At 35.8% G+C, this 18643-nt stretch overlaps 1 protein-coding gene across 2 annotated transcripts in view; it reads right to left on the bottom strand.

Annotated features, from left to right (window-relative positions):
* Nucleotides 1-18643, bottom strand: part of CSTF3 (cleavage stimulation factor subunit 3) — an 89905-nt gene that overhangs the window by 44646 nt on the left and 26616 nt on the right. For both annotated transcript variants that reach the window (XR_016230384.1, XM_089327694.1), the window contains exons 2-3: nt 17287-17388; nt 17069-17164 (exon numbers count right to left, since the gene is read on the bottom strand). Coding sequence is in view for 1 of the 2 variants with exons in the window: in XM_089327694.1 (XP_089183820.1) it covers nt 17069-17164; nt 17287-17388 (198 nt within the window). In the remaining variant the exon portion in view is untranslated. The remainder of the gene's footprint in view (nt 1-17068; nt 17165-17286; nt 17389-18643) is intronic.

Genomic DNA, 18643 nt, shown 5'->3' with positions numbered 1-18643 from the left:
TTTTCACTCCAAGTTTTGTACCTTTTAAACATTTTTTCATGTTCAATTTAAGCTCCAATGAGTTGTTTCAGTTCTCCAATTTTTTCACTAGCCTCTAATCTGCTACAGAACTCATCCTGTTTCTGAAGTCTGTCTTTGTAGGTCTGTTTCTGCTCTATGTTGTTTCTGTATGTTTACTTCATAACAACTGAACATTCTTTCTTGCAAGATTACTTGTGCACGTTTGTTGAGGCATAGGACAAATGCATTCCTACAGAAAAGTTTTGAGGGGCTGGCGCTGTGGCACAGGGGGGCTAAAGCCCTGGCCTGAGGCGCCGGCTGCTCCTTTTCCGATCCAGCTCTCTTCTATGGCCTGGGAAAGCAGAAGATGGTCCAAGTGCTTGGGCCCCTGCACCCACATGAGACCTGGAAGAGGCTCCTGGCTCCTGGCTTTGGATCTGCACAGCTCCGGCCATTATGGCCTTCTGGGGAATGGATGGAAGACCTTTCTCTCTGTCTCTACCTCTCTCTATATAACTCTTTCGAATAAACAAAATCTTTAAAAAAAAAAGTTTTGAGTAGGCTATTATAAGACACCTAAGGGATAATTCAGGATGAGTCAACCTTACATTCAATCATGGGTTGAGGTTTTCTGAACCACCTGAGTGATGTCTATTTGCACAAATCCACGCAAGGAACAGTTTTAACAACTCAGAATTTCCCTTGTTCCATTTTACTCACACCAAAGCAACTTTGTCAGTCCCCTCAGGTAGCATATTGTACAGATTCACTTCTGGTTGGTTCATTGTCACCCTGAATGTAGCCTTTTGTGCATAGAACTTTAAAGAGATAGGATGTCCCATTGGACACCTCACTGCTATCTGAACTCCTAAAAAGCCTTTAAAATTGTACCTCAAGTTCTCCCAATAGGCAAACACTCTCAGTGAAAACAAGTTTTGATGCTCTGCTTGTGTCCTTGTGTTTCTTTTCTTGCTCTCCTAATTGGGTTTCGGCTGGTAATTCCTCACAATACTGACAGTTCATCAATACCTGTAAGATGTTCTCAATCCTGCCCAGCAGCCTTGGTTGCCCCCAGTGAGTGCTGATCTGTGTAACTTAGCTCATACTACTCAGTAGTCTCCCTCAGCCTATTTTATTATCATTAAGCCTTTCAAATACACACACATACACATATCGATACACACAAAAAAATTAGGAAAACATTTTGTATGCAAACTGTCTCGAAAGACAACTAAAAACCCTAAAACCCAACATCTACAGAAAAACTGAATTCTAAAGGTAAAATATGACCATGAAAATCAAAAAAACAAATATATTTAGATTCCCAAGCATAATTAGGTTCTTTGAAACTCGAGTTTACTTTTAATGCTTATTTTTTCTTAGTAATGAAAGGTTTGGGTAAAATAAACCCATAAGAAAAAAAAAAAGCAAAATGCTAAGTTAACATAATTCAACACAGAATTCTGTTTGATTTAAAACTGAAAGCCAGATTTATCTTTTATATTTTTTGGAAATAAGTCTATAGGGGCTTGTGCTGTGGCACAGCAGATAAGCTGCCACCTGCAGCACCAGCATCCAGTGAGTGGCTGCTCCACTTCTGATCCAGCTCCTTGCTAATGTGCCTGGGAAAGCTGTGGAAGATGGCCCAAGTCCCTAGGCCCCTGCCATCCATGTGGGAGACCCAGAAGAAGCTCCTGGCTAGCTTTGGCCATTGCAGCCATTTGGGGAGTGAACCAGTAGATGGAGCATCTCTCTCTCTCCTCTCTGTAATTCTAACTTTCAAATAAATTAAAAATATTAAAAAAGAAAAAAATATATTTTTAAAAAGTATATATATAATTTATGGGTTATTAAAACAGAAGTTTATATTTTATATTTTAATCTTAATTTCTACCTATCAGATGTAAAAAAATACAAACATATAGTACTAGTCAAAGCTGTCAAGAGTTAGTTTATACTTTACTAATTTGACAAAGCAATCTGTGACATTTAACAAGCCAATACATGAAAATTCAACTTTTTATCAGATACATGCACCTAAACATATCTCAGAAATTTTAATCCAATGTAAATGTCTAAAAGTTATTATAGTCGACCAGTAATTTATCTTCAATTATCTGGTTAACTCATCAGAAAGCATTTCAGAATCACAAGCAATCATTTTTTAAAAAAATGATACTTCACTTCCAAGTAAACTAGTAATAGCTATGAATTTGATAAAAATTCAAGAAATAAAACGTTTCTCTTGTGTATATATTAAGGTAATTCTAAATGTCAATGACACACTTAAAATACACTTTTTAAACCTATGTTAACTGTAAAGATATTAGGCAATTCCAATATTAATTGTGAAAATAATACTGTTATATATCGAGAAATTCGAGTTGAAAAATACAATTATTTCCACGGCAGATTTTTCCCAACAAATATTTGTAGTGCTACTATATATGCCAGGTATTGGTTTAGGTTCCTTGAACTGATCTATACCCAAAGGAGACACACTGTAAGCATCACAGGTAAACTGTTTAGTGTATTACAAGGTAGTAAGCAATATGCAGGAGAAGGACACCACAGTAAAAGATGAGTAGCTCTGGAGTACAGGGTATAAAGATGGCAATCTTAAATAGGTGGTCACAGTAGAAGCCACTGAGAAGATCACTTTTGTAAAGATTTGAAGAAGGCTAAGTAGCGATCTAGAGAAACAATGTTAGACCAGATAAACAACTAAAGCAAAGCTCTCAAGTGGGAATGTGTCTGGAATGAGCTGAAGAAACATCAATATGGCCAGTATGACTGGACAAGGAATTTTGCTATATGGATTATCTACAGCGCACATATTACACACAAAACTTTATACTTAAACAGGTATTCTCATATTCACTCATTACATTAGCATTTTATTAACAAGAAATATCAATCAGCCTACATGAACACTGATACATTTCCTTCCTCACAGAACTTTGCCCATATGTAGGCAATCCTTATATAACATTTTTGAGATTTAAAACTCAACAATTTGAAATGAAAATTTAGAAACTGATAAAAATCCACAAACTTATTTTTTGACATTTTTTCAAACCACTGTTTTAATTTTTAACCATATTTCAGAGATAACCAGAAGACATCAGGACATTAGTTTCAGGACTTTGTTTTATTTCAGCCTTTGATACTACAATCAGTGAAAAACTGGTATCTTATAACCTCGTGATTATATTGTTTATCTGGTCCCTTTAGCACACACTTGCATTCTGACTTATGCATTTAACCAAAACAGAGGGGAAATTTTCAATAAGCTTCATTGACAAAATTCACATAACAAATGAGCAATTGCTCTGTGTAGAATTGCCAATTTGGAAACTGTATGCTATCTGATGAGCAAGACAATAACAATGTGGTTCCCTTAGGACTGGCATTTAGTAGATTTTATTCATGATGAAAATATCTCAGAATCAAACTGCTTGGTGCAAGCTACTCAAGTTTTATGTAATATAGAAAATAGCCATTTTTTTCCTTAGAAAAGGCTTGTTGTTACTCTCAAAAAATGAAGCTTATACCAACTCATGTCCCATTTACCTCAAACTACATGAACACCATTAAAGAGACAATGGTTTTAACAGCTTCTTAACTCTACTAGTTTCTTAAGACTGAAATCCAAAGTAAAAAATGAATGAAAATTTGGCTGGTTGTTTGGCACAGCCATTAAATAAATCACTACTTGGAATGCCTGCATCCTGTAATAGTGCCTGGGTAAAAGTCTTGGCTCTGCTTTTGATTCCAGCTTCCTGATCATGTTCGCCCCTGGAGGCACCAGGTACTTGGGCTGAAATACTTAGAGCTCTGTCACCCATGGGGAAGGTCTGGATTGAGTTCCCAGCTTTTGGCTTTGGCCTGGTTCAGCTCTGGTTGGTGTGAACATTTAGGAGTGAATCAGCAGGCAAGATCTTTTGTCCTCATGCTCTGCTTTTCAAATAAAAATAAATTCCAGCTAACCTCTAAATTTTCACATGCATTTGAGTAACATTAATGGTACAAAACTATGAATGGTATCTCAAGGTTTTTCTAAAACAAAATTACATTGACTTCAGTCATTTTAAATGCAGATGTTCATGGGTTTACTCCAACTTTATTCCCTGTAACATTTTAGGTGCAATTCTAGATTTAACTATTGGCCATTAAACTAATATTTTCTAAGCTTAAAAAAAATTTCATTAAATCTTAAATCGTCTGTTAAGATACTAGGAACCAACAGCAACAAATCAGGGTAACTCCTCAAAAAGAAACATGTTTTCTGTACCTTAAGGCCTCTGTACACGTAACATTTTGTTGGGGAGTCTGTCTACACCTACTTCAGACCTTTGTTTTCTCTATTGAAGCACCAATTATCCCTATGCTGAGGTGTCCACTAGTGTTCATAACATCTAACAGCTTCTGACACATTCATTCAGTAGATATTGAGAAGTTAAAATTTTAGAAACGATTCAGGAAGACAATTTTCCCCTCCTTGCCTTGATTTATAAGGAACACCTCTGGCCACATAAAAACCTATGAAAATAAACAAATATAGTGGAGCCTACAAAAGTACCAGATGATCTTTTTGAAATTCAGTCCTTTTGGGGCCGGCGCCGTGGCACACTTGGTTAATCCTCTGCCTGCGGTGCCAGCAGTCCAGCTCTGTGCTGTGGCCGGGGAAGGCAGTGGAGGATGGCCCAAGTGCTTGGGCCCTGCACCCGCATGGGAGACCAGGAGGAAGCACCTGGCTCCTGGCTTTGGATCGGCGTAGCTCCAGCCATAGCGGCCATTTGAGGGCTGAACCAATGGAAGGAAGACCTTTCTGTCTCTTTCTCTCACTGTCTAACTCTGTCAAATAAATTAAAAAAGAATTTAATAAAAAATTCAGTCATTTTACTAGTGGAAAATAAAGTAACACTTTGGGCAATTCTATGTCAATATATGCAGGCAAATACAACAGATCTTTTTAAGTTTCATTCCACTGAAACTCTATCACTTTAGGGAGCTGTTAAGGACTAATCCTTCAAATATAAAATCGTTGCTGAGTTTCTGAAGTTTCTCAGGTTTTAGTCTTATATTTTTAGTCTCCTAAAAGTTACAAACTACAGTTTATAAACTTTTGTTCCTACCTATAAATTCTTATAATAAGCATCACTAAATACATTAAAGTAAAATCCAAGAGTTCTTTCATTGTGGAACTCTTAGAATTTCAAATTATGTTTTAAAGGCATATAATACAAATTTTGATATAACATAATGGTTTACTTAAAATCAGTTGAGCAGTTTCAGGCAGCTGCATGAAGATAACTCAGTTTTCACTGACATACACACCCTGAAGATATACTCAAAAAGTTTATCTTGAGTCTCCTAAGACTGACAAATAAATTACATACTGGAAATGTAAATGTTTCAATAAATATGATTTCCCATTAGCAGTCAAGATACTTGTTCATATTTTTAAATAGCTAGATGTTCTGTCCCTGACTTCATCATTTCCAATGAAGTTTTTAAAAATTCTAAATGATGACCTTCTTTCTAAGTCATATCACAAAGAGTAAATAGTCTATCCTATCATAAAATTGATTTTAAAGACTTCTATACTTTAGATAGTATAAAGTATGAAGACATCCATTTGATAAATAGGCATACAGATTCTTAACATTGGCCTTGATTTAAAATAAGACAGCAAAAATGGTAATAAAATTGTTCTCACAGTAAAGAATGTGTTCTTATAAATGTCTTAAAGTGCAGACTTGCTTCTTTTATATGTAACACCTATTTGAAATTAGACCCAAGTACATAGACAAACATATATATATATATTTATGAATGAGGTACACACAAAATAGCAACTAGAATTTTAGAATATTAAAAACTTTAGACTGCAAGGAAGTTACTGTACTTTGCCATCTTCTAAAAGGTTTGTTGAAGATTCAATTAAAGTGACTTTATGTAGTTGTCCAGTAGCTACAAATTTTTTTCAAATGCTATGCCAGAAATCTGATACACTCAAAACTAAGAGAACTAAGAATGCAAGAAACTACTGAGCAATGAAAAAGAGGCTTCAGTTATAAACCTGTTGGGGCCAGTACTGTGGCTTAGCAGGTTAAACTGCTGCCTGCAGTGCTGGCATCCCATATGGACACCAGTTCGAGATCCGGCTGCTCCACTTCTGATCCAGCTCTCTGCTATGGCCTAGGAAAGCAGTAAAAAATGGCCCAAGTCCTTAGGCCCCTGGCTCCTGGCTTCGGATTGGCGCAGCTCCAGCCATTGCGGCCAATTGGGGAGTGAACCAGTGGATGGAAGACCTCTCTCTCTCTCTGCCTCTCCTACTATCTCAGTGTAACTTTATCAAATAAATAAATAAATCTTTTTGTAAAAATACGCCTACTATATAGCTACTTCCACAACTATATTGTAGGTATCTCATAGTGGCTAGTTATGAGCAGCCTAGATCAAAGAATTAGCATTAAGTGGGCATAAGCTCTCAAATTTCCCACTTACCTCTCAGTTGTTTAAATTTAATTTTGGTAATTTAGGAAAGCTAGTTAACTCCTCCAAATATCAGAAAAACTGAACATTTAAAAAAGGGTTATACATACAAAAACAGTAAATTGTATTTAATCAGATAATCCAGTGTTATCAGAAGAGCAAAATACTGAACCTAGGTGGCTAATTCATGATCCACTTTCTCATCGTTTCTAAAGTCAATCAGATTTCTAAAAGACATGTAAATTCTAGGAAATAATTTCCATTTCACAAACTAAGTAGGTCAAAAGATAATTTCCTTTCTGTAACCCACAGCAGTTCTTTTCAAAATTTGCTTTTATAGAATCTAATAAGGGACCTATTTTTAAAGTTTTCTTCCTCATGATTTTTGAGAATTGATAGCACAGATTGAATGATTTTATAGATAAATTTACTGTGATCAAAACCCAATAAAATCCTATAGATCATCTGTCTTAACTACACTCAGTAGTAACTTAAGGAAAAAAAAAAAACTTAGGGAGGGGAATCTAGTACTTTCTAAGGGTTTTCAAACGTAAGTAACATGATTTAACACTGCACCAGAGTACCAATCTACTCTTAACCATAAACAACCGGAAAACACTAATTTCACGGGAAAATATCACTGGTTTAGATAAGAATCATTAGGTTCAACATAGGATAGCCAGTGGTTTGATGGAAATTGGCTATTTCGAGTCTTAAAAATATATCCTACTTTTCCTACTAATCACAAAAAAATTATATAGTGGAGAAACTGCTAAACTAGTTAGTCATCGAACCTGCCATCACCTTTAAGAGGGAAATTAATATCACTCTCTTTCTGGATAAGGCAAATTAATAACACAGAACCATTTTTGAAGCTTTTCAGTTAAAATATATAACCTAATGAGGAAGCAGCAAACATTTAAAGACTAACTGTTCCACATCAAAGCAAGCTGAAGAATGACAATTTTATACATACATACATATATATATATATATATAATGATCATGGATTAGATACTGATTCAGAAGTAATTGGCAATAAAGGGCTTTACTACAATGAAAGTAAAACAAAAGGCTACAGAAAAAGTATGCTACTTACGATGTATTTCTGAATTTGTTAACTGTGGTTATGTCTAAGAATATCTTTATTAGGAAACACATCAAAGTCCATGATGTATGCAATCCAATCAATTGCCTTCAGAAAAAGACTGATGAAGCATGTCAAAATGATAAAGCCAGCATCCCATATAGACCTGGGAAAGCAGCTTAAGATTGCCCAATTGCTTGGGTTCTGCACTCACATGGCAGACCTGGAAGAAGCTCTTGGCTCCTGACTTTGGCTTGGCCCCACCTGACTTTGGCTTGGCCCCACCCTGGACTTTGAGGTCTTGAGGAGTGAACCAGAGGATGGAAGTTCTCTCTGTCTCTCCCTGTATCTGTAACTCTTTCAAAAAGTAAATATTTATAAAAATGATAAAAACTAGTATCATGTATAAATGAAGTTATTTACAGTATTCCTTCACTTTTAGAAGCTAAAAAATTCCGTAAGAGTTCAAAATGCTTGATTAAAAAGTGCTCGAATTAAAAAAGGTCAGTTTGCAATCACCAAAAGTTATTACCTGCTATTCAACCCATAACACAACAGATGTGATCTGGTATCTGGAGTTTGTAACTTTAATATAAATACTGACAATGCACATAACAAATTTTCAAAGGTTTTTCGCACCTAATATATCCCAACTGAGAACCACAAAACCTTCAAAAATTCTAACTGCAAAATAGACAAAACTAATAAAGAAAATCATCAATGAGAGAACTAAATTAATTATACAAGTAGAGGGGAAGTTATCTTACTGACTTTTTTTTGCTTCAAAGTACTTTCAGTTCCTTTCTACAACACTGCACTTGATAGTTATGGCAGCAATTAACAATAAAACTTAGAAAACTTTCTAAATACCATAGTGCTTAGGATGTAGTATCTGGAAAAACCATCCTAAAAATATCATTTATTAGTAATCATGTCTTATTTTTAAACTTTCAGAAGCCATTATGGAAATACTCAAATGTTTTTCAATAGGTGAAATGATTGTGAAACAAAACCTTTCTTCTTAGTGAAAATTTGAGTAATGAATTAAAACCTAGTATACTTTAGACCTACCTAATTCTTTGTGTTAACACTCCATTCCACACTCCTCAAAGAATGAGAACTTCCAAGGTTGAGATTCTGGTAATACTTCAATAAAAAACTGCAAATACATCAGACATGACTTTCTTAAAATTTTCTAGAAGGTACAAGTTCACTAACACAATAAGCTGCAGTTAATTCTTTAACACAGTCCCCTGCTCACTAATACTTTCACAATACTTGGGACCTCTCAAGAGATCGTCTGACTCAATGTTTAACATTCATCCAATTTTTAGAGTATGGAGTAAGAAAAAAAAATTTTTTTTTTAAGATTTATTACTTATTTGAAAGGCAGAGATAGAGACAGAGGCAGAGAGAGAGGTCTTCCATCTGCTGCTTTACTCCCCAAATGGTTGCCAATAGCCAGAGCTGGGCTGATCCGAAGCCAGGAGCCAGGAGCTTCTTCTAGGTCTCCCACGCGGGTGCAGGGGCCCAAGCACTGGGCCATCTTCTACTGCTTTCCAAGGCCACAGCAGATGGTTGGATGGGAAATGGAACAGCCTGGAGTTGAATTAGCACCGATACAGGATGCTGGCGCTACAGGTCTGGGCTTTAACCTGCTGTGTGTGCTGGCCCCTGGAAATCTGGTTTGAAACCTAAGAATATGACAACTCTAACCCTAACTATGGATTTTTTTTTTTTTTGGACAGAGTTAGAGAAACAGAAAGTTCTTCTTTCCATTGGTTTACCCCCCAAATAGCCACTACAGCAGGAGCTATGCCCATCTGAAGCCAGGAGCCAGGTGCTTCCTCCTGGTCTCCCATGTGGGTGCAGGCGCCCAAGCACTTGGACCATCCTCCACTGCCTTCCCCGGCCACAGCAGAGAGCTGGACTGGAAGAGGAGCAACCGGGACTAGAACCCGGCACCCATATGGGGTTCCAGTGCCGTAGGCGGAGGATTAACTAAGTGAGCCACGCGCCGGCTCCCTGGATCTAAGAAATAGTAACCACGATATTATCAATCACAGCAGATACCTTCAAGTTTATTATTTTGATAAAGTATAAAGAACAAGCTAGGAAACGGACACATTGCCAGGCTGTGTTGCAGCAGCTTAAGCCCAGTGCCAGCATCCCATATGGGTGTTGGTTAGAGTTCCAACTGCTCCACTTCTGATCCAGCTCCCTGCTAATACACCTGTGGGAAAGCAGCCAAAGATGGCTCTAATGCCTGGGCCCAGCACCCACATGGGATACCCAGAAGCAGCTTCTGTCACCTGGCTTTGGCCTGGCACAGCCCTGCTGTTGCAGCTACTTGGAGAGTGAGACAGTGGATGGAAGCTCTCTCTCTGCAACTTTACCTTTCAAATAAATAAATCTTAACAACAAACACCCCCCCCACCCCAATGTCCACTTCAACTTTAAATATGTTATGTTTACAACACTGAGTTTGGTGGATGAAAAAAAAAACAGTCAGGAAATGACCAAAACATTTTTGTTCAAATCCAGTACAAAAAGCTGCAGAAATTATCACTGCAAAAAAAGACCATTTTCCACATACAAATCTTTAGATTAAGGTATTATTTACAGCAATGTCATTGGTATCAGAAGTGAAATTTATTTAAAAACTGGTGCAATTAAACATGTCCCATCACACAAAATTTACATTTTAGAAATACTACAAATGGCTAGATCTTATTTGGTATCTGTAACCTTACATTTTAATGTATTATTCCCAAACTACAGTCCAATCCTGTCTTTGATATAATCTCTTTTTATCATTTAACCTATTATGCCCCATTATCCATTATAAAGTATACCTATAAAGCCTTAAGTTGAACAACAAGTATACATACCACTTAATGACAGCTTTGAAATACATCTATGCTGTTGAAGTATTTGCAGAATTGAGAATTTAATGGGATTTAATGGGTTAGTATTTCCAAATAAATGTTCTCTGGCACACAATAGTGAAACTTACCACATTATGCGTCCCTGAACCATAGAAAAGCAGAGCTGGGTTTCTCATGTATTCAAAGTATGCACAATTTGTTTAAATTGTTGAAAATTCTGATATTTGGAAGGGAAAAATCTAAACTTCAACCCATTACACCACTATACTAACTTTTTGTTTTCTGCTACAAGGCTGCTAAGAGCCGCAGGTTAAAAGGTTAAGCCTTCGCCTACAGTATCATCATACCATATGGGTACCAGTTCGAGTCCTGCTTGCTTTACTTCGATCCAGCTCTCAGCTAATGTGCATGGGAAAGCAGTGGAAGATAGCCAAAGCACTTGCACCCAAGTAGGAGACCTGGAAGAAGCTCCTGGCTCTTGGCTTTGGCCTGGCCCAGCCCCAGCCATTGCAGCCATTTGGAGAGTGAACAAGTGGATGGAAGGTCTCTGTCCTTGTATTTCTGCCTTTCAAATAAATAAATTAATCTTTTTAAAATCTAGTAAAAGTTTACAAAGAAATCATTTACAAGTCAATAAATTGTATTAGTCACATTTAAAGGTGCTGCTTTTGATAGCTGTTACTGGTGGTATTTTTAGACATTTTCATTTCTTAGTATTGCCTTGAACAAGACTCAAAAAGAACTATTTCAAAGTTGACACACCAAACAAAATAAAAATGAACAAATTAGGAAATATTTGAGCTTTTGCCTTTTATTTTTCTTAAGGGCAGATCAATTGCCACATTATTCCCCTAAACTCAGATTAGAACTCAAACTTTCAGACATCCCAAAAGGTTTTGTGTATTAATTTCCAAATATGTATGTTTCTATTTCTGTAATATGATAAAGATCTTAAGTATACTAATTCTTATTCTGTTCATGGCTGCTATGTGGGAACCTATCTTTAACATCTTGAGATAGTGATGGTAGGGTGGTAATAAAATTAATCCTTGTGGATCTTAATGACTACAGAGCCCATTATCTTTTCAAAACTAAGTATTAATGTGTAAAGTTTAAAAAAAAAAAAAACACAGCTGACCTGAACTTAGAACAGTGATTACCAAAGGCTGGGAAGGGTGTGGGGGAAAGGCCAGAGAGGTGGGATAACAGGTACCAAAACAGTAAAAACTAACAAGTGCAGGGGCTGCCGCCTGCAGCGCCAGCATCCCATATGGACACCGGTTTGAGTCCTGGCTGTTCCACACCCGATCCAGTTCTCTGCTATGGCCTGGGAACGCAGTGGAAGATGGCCCAAGTCCTTGGGCCCCTGCACTCATGTGGGAGACCCAGAAGAACCTCCTGGTTCCTGGCTTTGGATCAGCGCCGCTCCGGATGTTGTGGCCAATTGGGGATTGAACCAGTGGATGTTAGACCTCTCTCTCTGTCTCGCCTTCTCTCTCTGTGTAACTCTTTTAAATAAATAAATAAATATTCAAAAAAATAAATAACAAGTGTTAGTGTTCCTTAAAACAATAAGGTGACTAAGGTTCACAATAATGTATTATATACTGTATAAAGAACTAAGAGAGGGGAGTTGGCAGGGTTCAAGAACCAAGAAAAAAAATGGAAAAATTGCCTATTTTGTTTGATTTACCCTGTGTGAAATACTACTCTGTATCCCATGAAAAATACAAGTATTGCATGCTAATATTTTTAAATAATGTGAAAAGTAGGTACTATATATTATGTATTGCTATTACATTATATACAAGGAATTTAGGCTAAAACATTACTGTCTGTGGAAAATTCAAACTACATGATCATAGTCTTTAATTTCATAATGTACTGTTTATCATAAACCTAATCTAGAGATGACCCATCCCAGAATGTGTTTTCAGAATATATCACAGGTTTCATTACACAAAAGAACAAATATAAAGTCAAGTTCAAAATTATTTGCAGAAGAAATACAATGATTGTATTTTTTAATGTTTCCAGATTTGTGATTATAGTTTTGCTTTCTAAAAACGGAAGGATACAAAAGCAATCGGATTGTCCAGCAGAGTACTTTGCTTGAAAATAAATGGCTATATTTCACAATAAATTACCAAGATATAAAGATTAGAAAACCAAAGATTTTATTAAGGAAATTTTGTTATTTAAGTGATTATGTCCCCTTGCAAACAGTTTTAGTATGAAATGCCTTGAGTGAAGAAAAAAGGCCCCAAGGGGAGAAGGTATATAGATTATGTTAGAAGTGACAACACCAAAACATCTTTGCTATAAAAAGGGACAGAGAAAAAAAACTGGAGTAAGATACTTGAATACAAGCTAAAAGTTTCCTACTTAACAGTGAACGTGTAAATATTTTCTTTGCTTATCAAATAGTACTATAGTTATCTGAAGTACTCTGAGATAGCTGAACGGTTGTGTTGACAAGTACTTCCTGTTTTCTTTTACATCTCTACTCTACATTTAGGTATGCATTCAAGAACTTGTAGCACACTGAGATCTAGAGAAATATCTGAATAATCACACAGACATGGACCAACATTTATTACGAACAGGAAAAGTGCAGATCAATAAGAAAAGAGTACAGATTTTTTTAAAGGCTGCAAGTTGAAGTATAAAAATCATAACCTATATAAAATATATTATGTAATAATTTTATCTGCATTGTAAAATCACATTGTTCAATATACACACAACATAGTAATACAGTAAGTTTAACTGCTAGATAAAGGCATTAAAACAGTATCAACAGTGAATAAGTTTATTTCAATTTAAGTCACTCATGTTCCATCATGGAATTTCACTTCCATTTCCCAAGAAGAAAATTTATTTTTTTAACTTCTTTTTCCCAAGAAGATAGATCATTTTTAAAAATTGAAATGTAAATTTCACAACCTAGTACTTACAAGGAAAAGATAAATCAAGTATATGAAAAAGAATTTTTAAATAAAAGCAATCAATCCACTATATACTTTTATTAAAGGATTACAACTTTCACAAACAGCAAGATACATTGTTGCTATTACCAGCAGTATTACTTTCTTCGTTTCTTTCAGCTACCAATAAAGAACATCCTTCAGTGGAAAATTTCCTATGAATGTGGATTAACTCAATATAAGTAACATCTAACAGAATATAATGTAGCTGGTGATGTTACACTGATTAATTACATGAAAAGCTACAGAAACCACAGAAGAGGGAGATTTAAAAGATGAAAAAGTTGTATAGGTTTTCTCAATTTTGTGATAGTGACCATGTGATCACTATAAAAAGCATTAAAAAAAAAAAGCACTGAGGCACTGGTGGGGTAATCCCCTTAAGTCTTAAGTTGTTGAAGTCTTAACTTCAAAAATATACTTATTTGCATTGTAGGAATCTACAAAGAATTAAAGAGTGGAAGATTACTGTTTCCTTAAGACCAAGAAGCAGCAAAAGTAGCTTCATACCACAGTTTACACCATAGCTTTGTATCATATTTAAGCTCTGTACTTGAAAATTATATCACTTTCAAGAAGTTTACTCTTATGATGATATTAAATTATGTGAAACAGTGGTTTTAGAATCCAAGAGTAAAGCAATACATTTCAGGGACTTGAGACAAAACGTGATCTCCTACAATATACCCAAGTAATTTGACCTAAATTTAGAAATTATGTACTTATTTTCTAAATATATAGAAATTGGTTCTAAAAGCCTGTTCATTAGTTATCAAGAGAATTTTACTTTCAACAATTTCTATAGTGTAACAAAACAAAAAAGCAAATTAAGGATGCCATTAAAATCCAAAACGTCACATAGGTAGACAGGTACTCTCTTTGGCATGAGAAAGACTGATGTACCATTAACTTCTTTTTCAAAGTTATGCAGAATCTTCAAAAAGTTCATGGAAAATATGCATGATTTTAAAAACTGCATGGATCAACATTTTTTTACATGAAAACCAATTATTTAGTTACACTTTTCCACAAATTTTCTGAAGTGTCTTCATATTTATAATATGCTCTCATTTTAAATGAATGGTTCAGGCCAAAGTTAAAAAAAAATTCTAAAAACCACTTTATTCTTGTTACTTTGTACTAAAGCAGGAATTACCAGAAATGTCTCGGGGAAGTAAATTGCCTTTTGTTATTTACAATGTATGTGTTTTCTATTAGGAAAAAAATTAACTTATACAAACTGTTTTAGTTGAATATTAAAAAAAATTGAAAGATTTCAATTTTCCCACCATCAAGTACTGAGTTAACACCAAATGAATTAACAAAACTTTATTTTGAGAGTGCATACAGGATGTTAAGGAAACACTGTTAGTATTACTTTCAATGAAAAGACATTCTTATTATCACTTCCGTTTCTTAAAATGTATTAAGTAGGTTATGTGTCTTCTCCAGAAATATTAAAGGCCACACTGAGTGATATGATCAAAGAAAGCTTTAACGTCTCATATTCTACGAAAGTATAAAATGTGAAAATAAAGAGCAAATCAAGAAAGAGAAAAACACAGATCAGGGATGTTTCTGAAAGCAGCATTCAATTTAATATCTGAAGTCCTCAAGCAGAAGTATGAAATTTTTATGTACACATTGTATTCCTTATCATTCTCAAAGATGTTTTATATAAACATATATTTGCATGTCTTTTGAACATACATTGATATTTCTGTGTGTTTGTGTGTATGTGTGTGTATGTGAGAGAGAGAGAGAGAGAGAGAGAGAAACACATGCAAACATTACCAATTAAATAAATTAGGTAACTGCTAGCAAGTCCACAATACTATAAGAAATGTGTCTGTTATTTATACAGCTTTCAGTCCCTTAGAATAATATGTTCTTTCTTCAAATTCTTTTTGAGAACAGTCTGTATCTTACAGCTAAGAAATGGAAGAAATCAACTCATTGTGTTTATAATTACAGATTAGAGTACTTGACAATTTCAGTTTAACACAATAAAATACATGGAGAAATTCTGGAGAAATAGAAATTTTAAAAACTTAGAAACTACTACTTCATTATACCAAAACGACCATGTATCATGTTCACTTCTGATGAATTTGAACTTAAGCTAGTATGTTTATAAAGTGAAACTAGAACGCAGATCAGGTGCAGGTGATCCAGGTTCCTTGCTTTACTGAGTAATAGGAAGCAGCACTGACTTCAGCATACTTCAGACAGGCCTCACCTGTTGAATGTCGTGCCAGTCTACTCTGGTGACTTAAATATATGAAGCACAGACATGATTCCAGGATAGGCAATGAAACCTCAAGGATACAGTCATGGGCTAAACTACCAGACTCCACAGAAGGTACAATCTCTCTCACACAAACACACAAACACACAGACCATATGCACAGCCACACACACAAAAACAACACACACAAAATGTTCCTGCTATTGTCCTGCTGTAAGTACACAAAATAAAACAATTTAAACTATAATACAAGTATACTGAGTACACTGTAGCCTCTATGTAAATCTGTTGTTGGCTCTAAGGCGATATCATATAGGTGACACTATGTTATGCTGAAGGCTTTTTAGTACTGCTGGTGACTACAGCCCTTTGAATAGGTCCAAAAAAGACCCACAATATGAAATTTTAGCTTTATGCAGAAATGTTAAGTTGAGGCTGCAGTGTACTTAATAATGTTGAGAATTTATATTATTAATTTAAATTAAAAAGGAATATACTGTGTATTATAAATACATAACAAAAAGCTGATGTTTTCAGTTTAAAGTGAATATTATTTCTCTCTCACCCATTCCATCCCATAAATTTATAATCTAAAAATGATCACTTGGTGCATACTATTATTGACGTATTAAAGATTTATTATTATTTTGCCTGAGAACTGCAGTCTAGAAAAATATCTTTCTTCTAATCATAATCAAGAGTGGGGTTCTTACTCTTTAAAATAAGCATGCCTGACTTCAAATTTCAACAGATATTAAGAAAAAAAAAACCTATCACAGGGTAACCTGTTGCTAAGTAAGTTTGAGTCACATTATTCCTTTATAATGTAAACCTTACCTTACAAAATCTTTTCTTTAAATACTGAAGTGCTTTACACTGACAAACCATACATTTTCACAAAATTAAAATATTAAATTCTCTTAAAAAAATTTCATTTCAGCAAACATTCCAAATACCCTGAGACTAAGTTAACATTTCTGTATTTTCACATAATCCCATTCATATTAGTTTGTAAGTAGGAACAACAAAAAAAAATTAGTTCTAAATAAATGACACAGGAGGCAATAAATTGACACATGACAAGTAAATAAAAGGCTAAAGCACTCCAATACCATTGAAACTGTTTTAATGTTGTTGCAACTCCAAAATGCAACAATCATCAGCTTGCAAAAGACCCAAATTTCAAAAATGCATTTTAATTACTCCTTCATACCTATTTTACAAAAATAAAGGCAAGAGACATTTAAATCCTCCTTGTCTTACTTGTGCTATGTTCCTAATTTGCTTTCTATTACTACAGTGTATGCTGTAATCCCCATCAGATGCTATATAAGAAAAAATAAAATAAAATATTAACCTCTGCTTCAATGTACAGTTTCCAGAATCTGCCAGAACTGGGGAACTGGGCAACAAGGCGTTCATAAGTCTTCCGTGCTTTGTCTATAGGTTGATTCTAAAATTGAAAACCAATAATCAGCATTTACAAAGTTAGGATTATGAAAATAGTATTTACTGTTGAACCAAGTAGTGTGATTGGACCCATAGAGAAGGAAATGTAATCCTATATCACTAAACCTGTGCCTCTCGAATGAGAATGCTCCAAGCATCAAGGTCATATGGATTCTCTTCTAATTTCTTTTCAGCTTTCTTCACCTTCTCTGGGACATACTCAGCTGCCTGGAGAAAAAAAAAATAACAAAATGAAGTTACTATTTAAAAAAAAAAATCTAATGCCTATTTTAATTCAAGAACAGAAATATCAGTCCCTGGATGCAATGTCATAACACAAATAATATATGTATTCTACACTTTGTCAGCAAGATACTAGCATAAAAACAAAATCAAATGGCCACATACTTTTAATCCAAATAAAATTTTCACACTATGTACTATTTATCAGCAGTTCTCAAACATCTGGTCTCAGAAGTCCTTACACTCTTCTTAAGATTTATTTGAGAAGCAATTACAGAAAGGGAGAGACAAAGAGGTCTTCAATTCTCTGGTTCACTCTCCCAAATGGCCACAGCTGGGCCAATCAGAAGCCAGAAGCCAAGAACTCCTTCAGGGTCTCCCATGCGGGTGCAGGGGCTCAAGCACTTGGGCCATCTTCTACTGCTTTACCAGGCCATAGCAGAGAGCTGGTTCAGAAGAGGAGCAAGTGGGATATGAACTAATGCCCATATGGGATGTCAGTGTCACAGGTAGACATTTAGCCTACTATTGCACAGCGCTGGCCCCAAACCTTTTACACTCTTTAATAAATACTTTCTACATGTTAACATAAATAATAATGGCTTTTTAAAGAAATAACAAAAAAATTTGGTGAAAGGGGGCATCAACACAGCAGTTTAAGCCACCACCTCCAACACTGGCATCCCTCATGGGAATTGGTTTGTGTTCTGGCTGCTCCATTTATGATCCAACTCTGCTGATACACCTGGGAAAGCAGCAGGACAGTCAAGTGCTTGGGCTCCTGCACTCATGTGGAAGACCTGGAAAAAGCTCCTAGCTCATGGCTTCAGCCTGCCCCAGCTCTGGCCATTGCAGCCACTGGGGAATGAACCAGAGGGAAGATTTCTCCCTCTAATAGTTGACTTCAAGACTGCTAGATTTTCGTAAGTGCTCTTGCATTCAATCTGCTTGATGACATCTTACACAGATGCTGAAAAATTCCACTGTACATTTGAGTAAGGGGCCGTGCCATGATGAAGTGGGTTAACGCCCTGGCCTAAAGCACCGGCATCCCATATGGATGCCGGTTTGAGACCCAGCTGCTCCACTTCTGATCCAGCTCTCTGCTATGGCCTGCGAAAGCAGTGGAAGACGGCCCAAGTCCTTGGGCCCCTGCACCCTCATGGGAGACCCGGAAGAAGCTCCTGGCTCCTGGCTTCAGATCAGCACAGCTCTGGCCATTGTGGCCAATTGGGGAGTG

Source organism: Oryctolagus cuniculus, chromosome 1 (genome assembly GCF_051225735.1).
Source record: "Oryctolagus cuniculus isolate XC-2025 breed Fujian yellow rabbit chromosome 1, ASM5122573v1, whole genome shotgun sequence".
NCBI lineage: Eukaryota > Metazoa > Chordata > Mammalia > Lagomorpha > Leporidae > Oryctolagus > Oryctolagus cuniculus.
The sequence above is the reverse complement of the archived record's forward strand: the minus strand, read 5'-3'. Positions and strand labels throughout refer to the sequence as shown.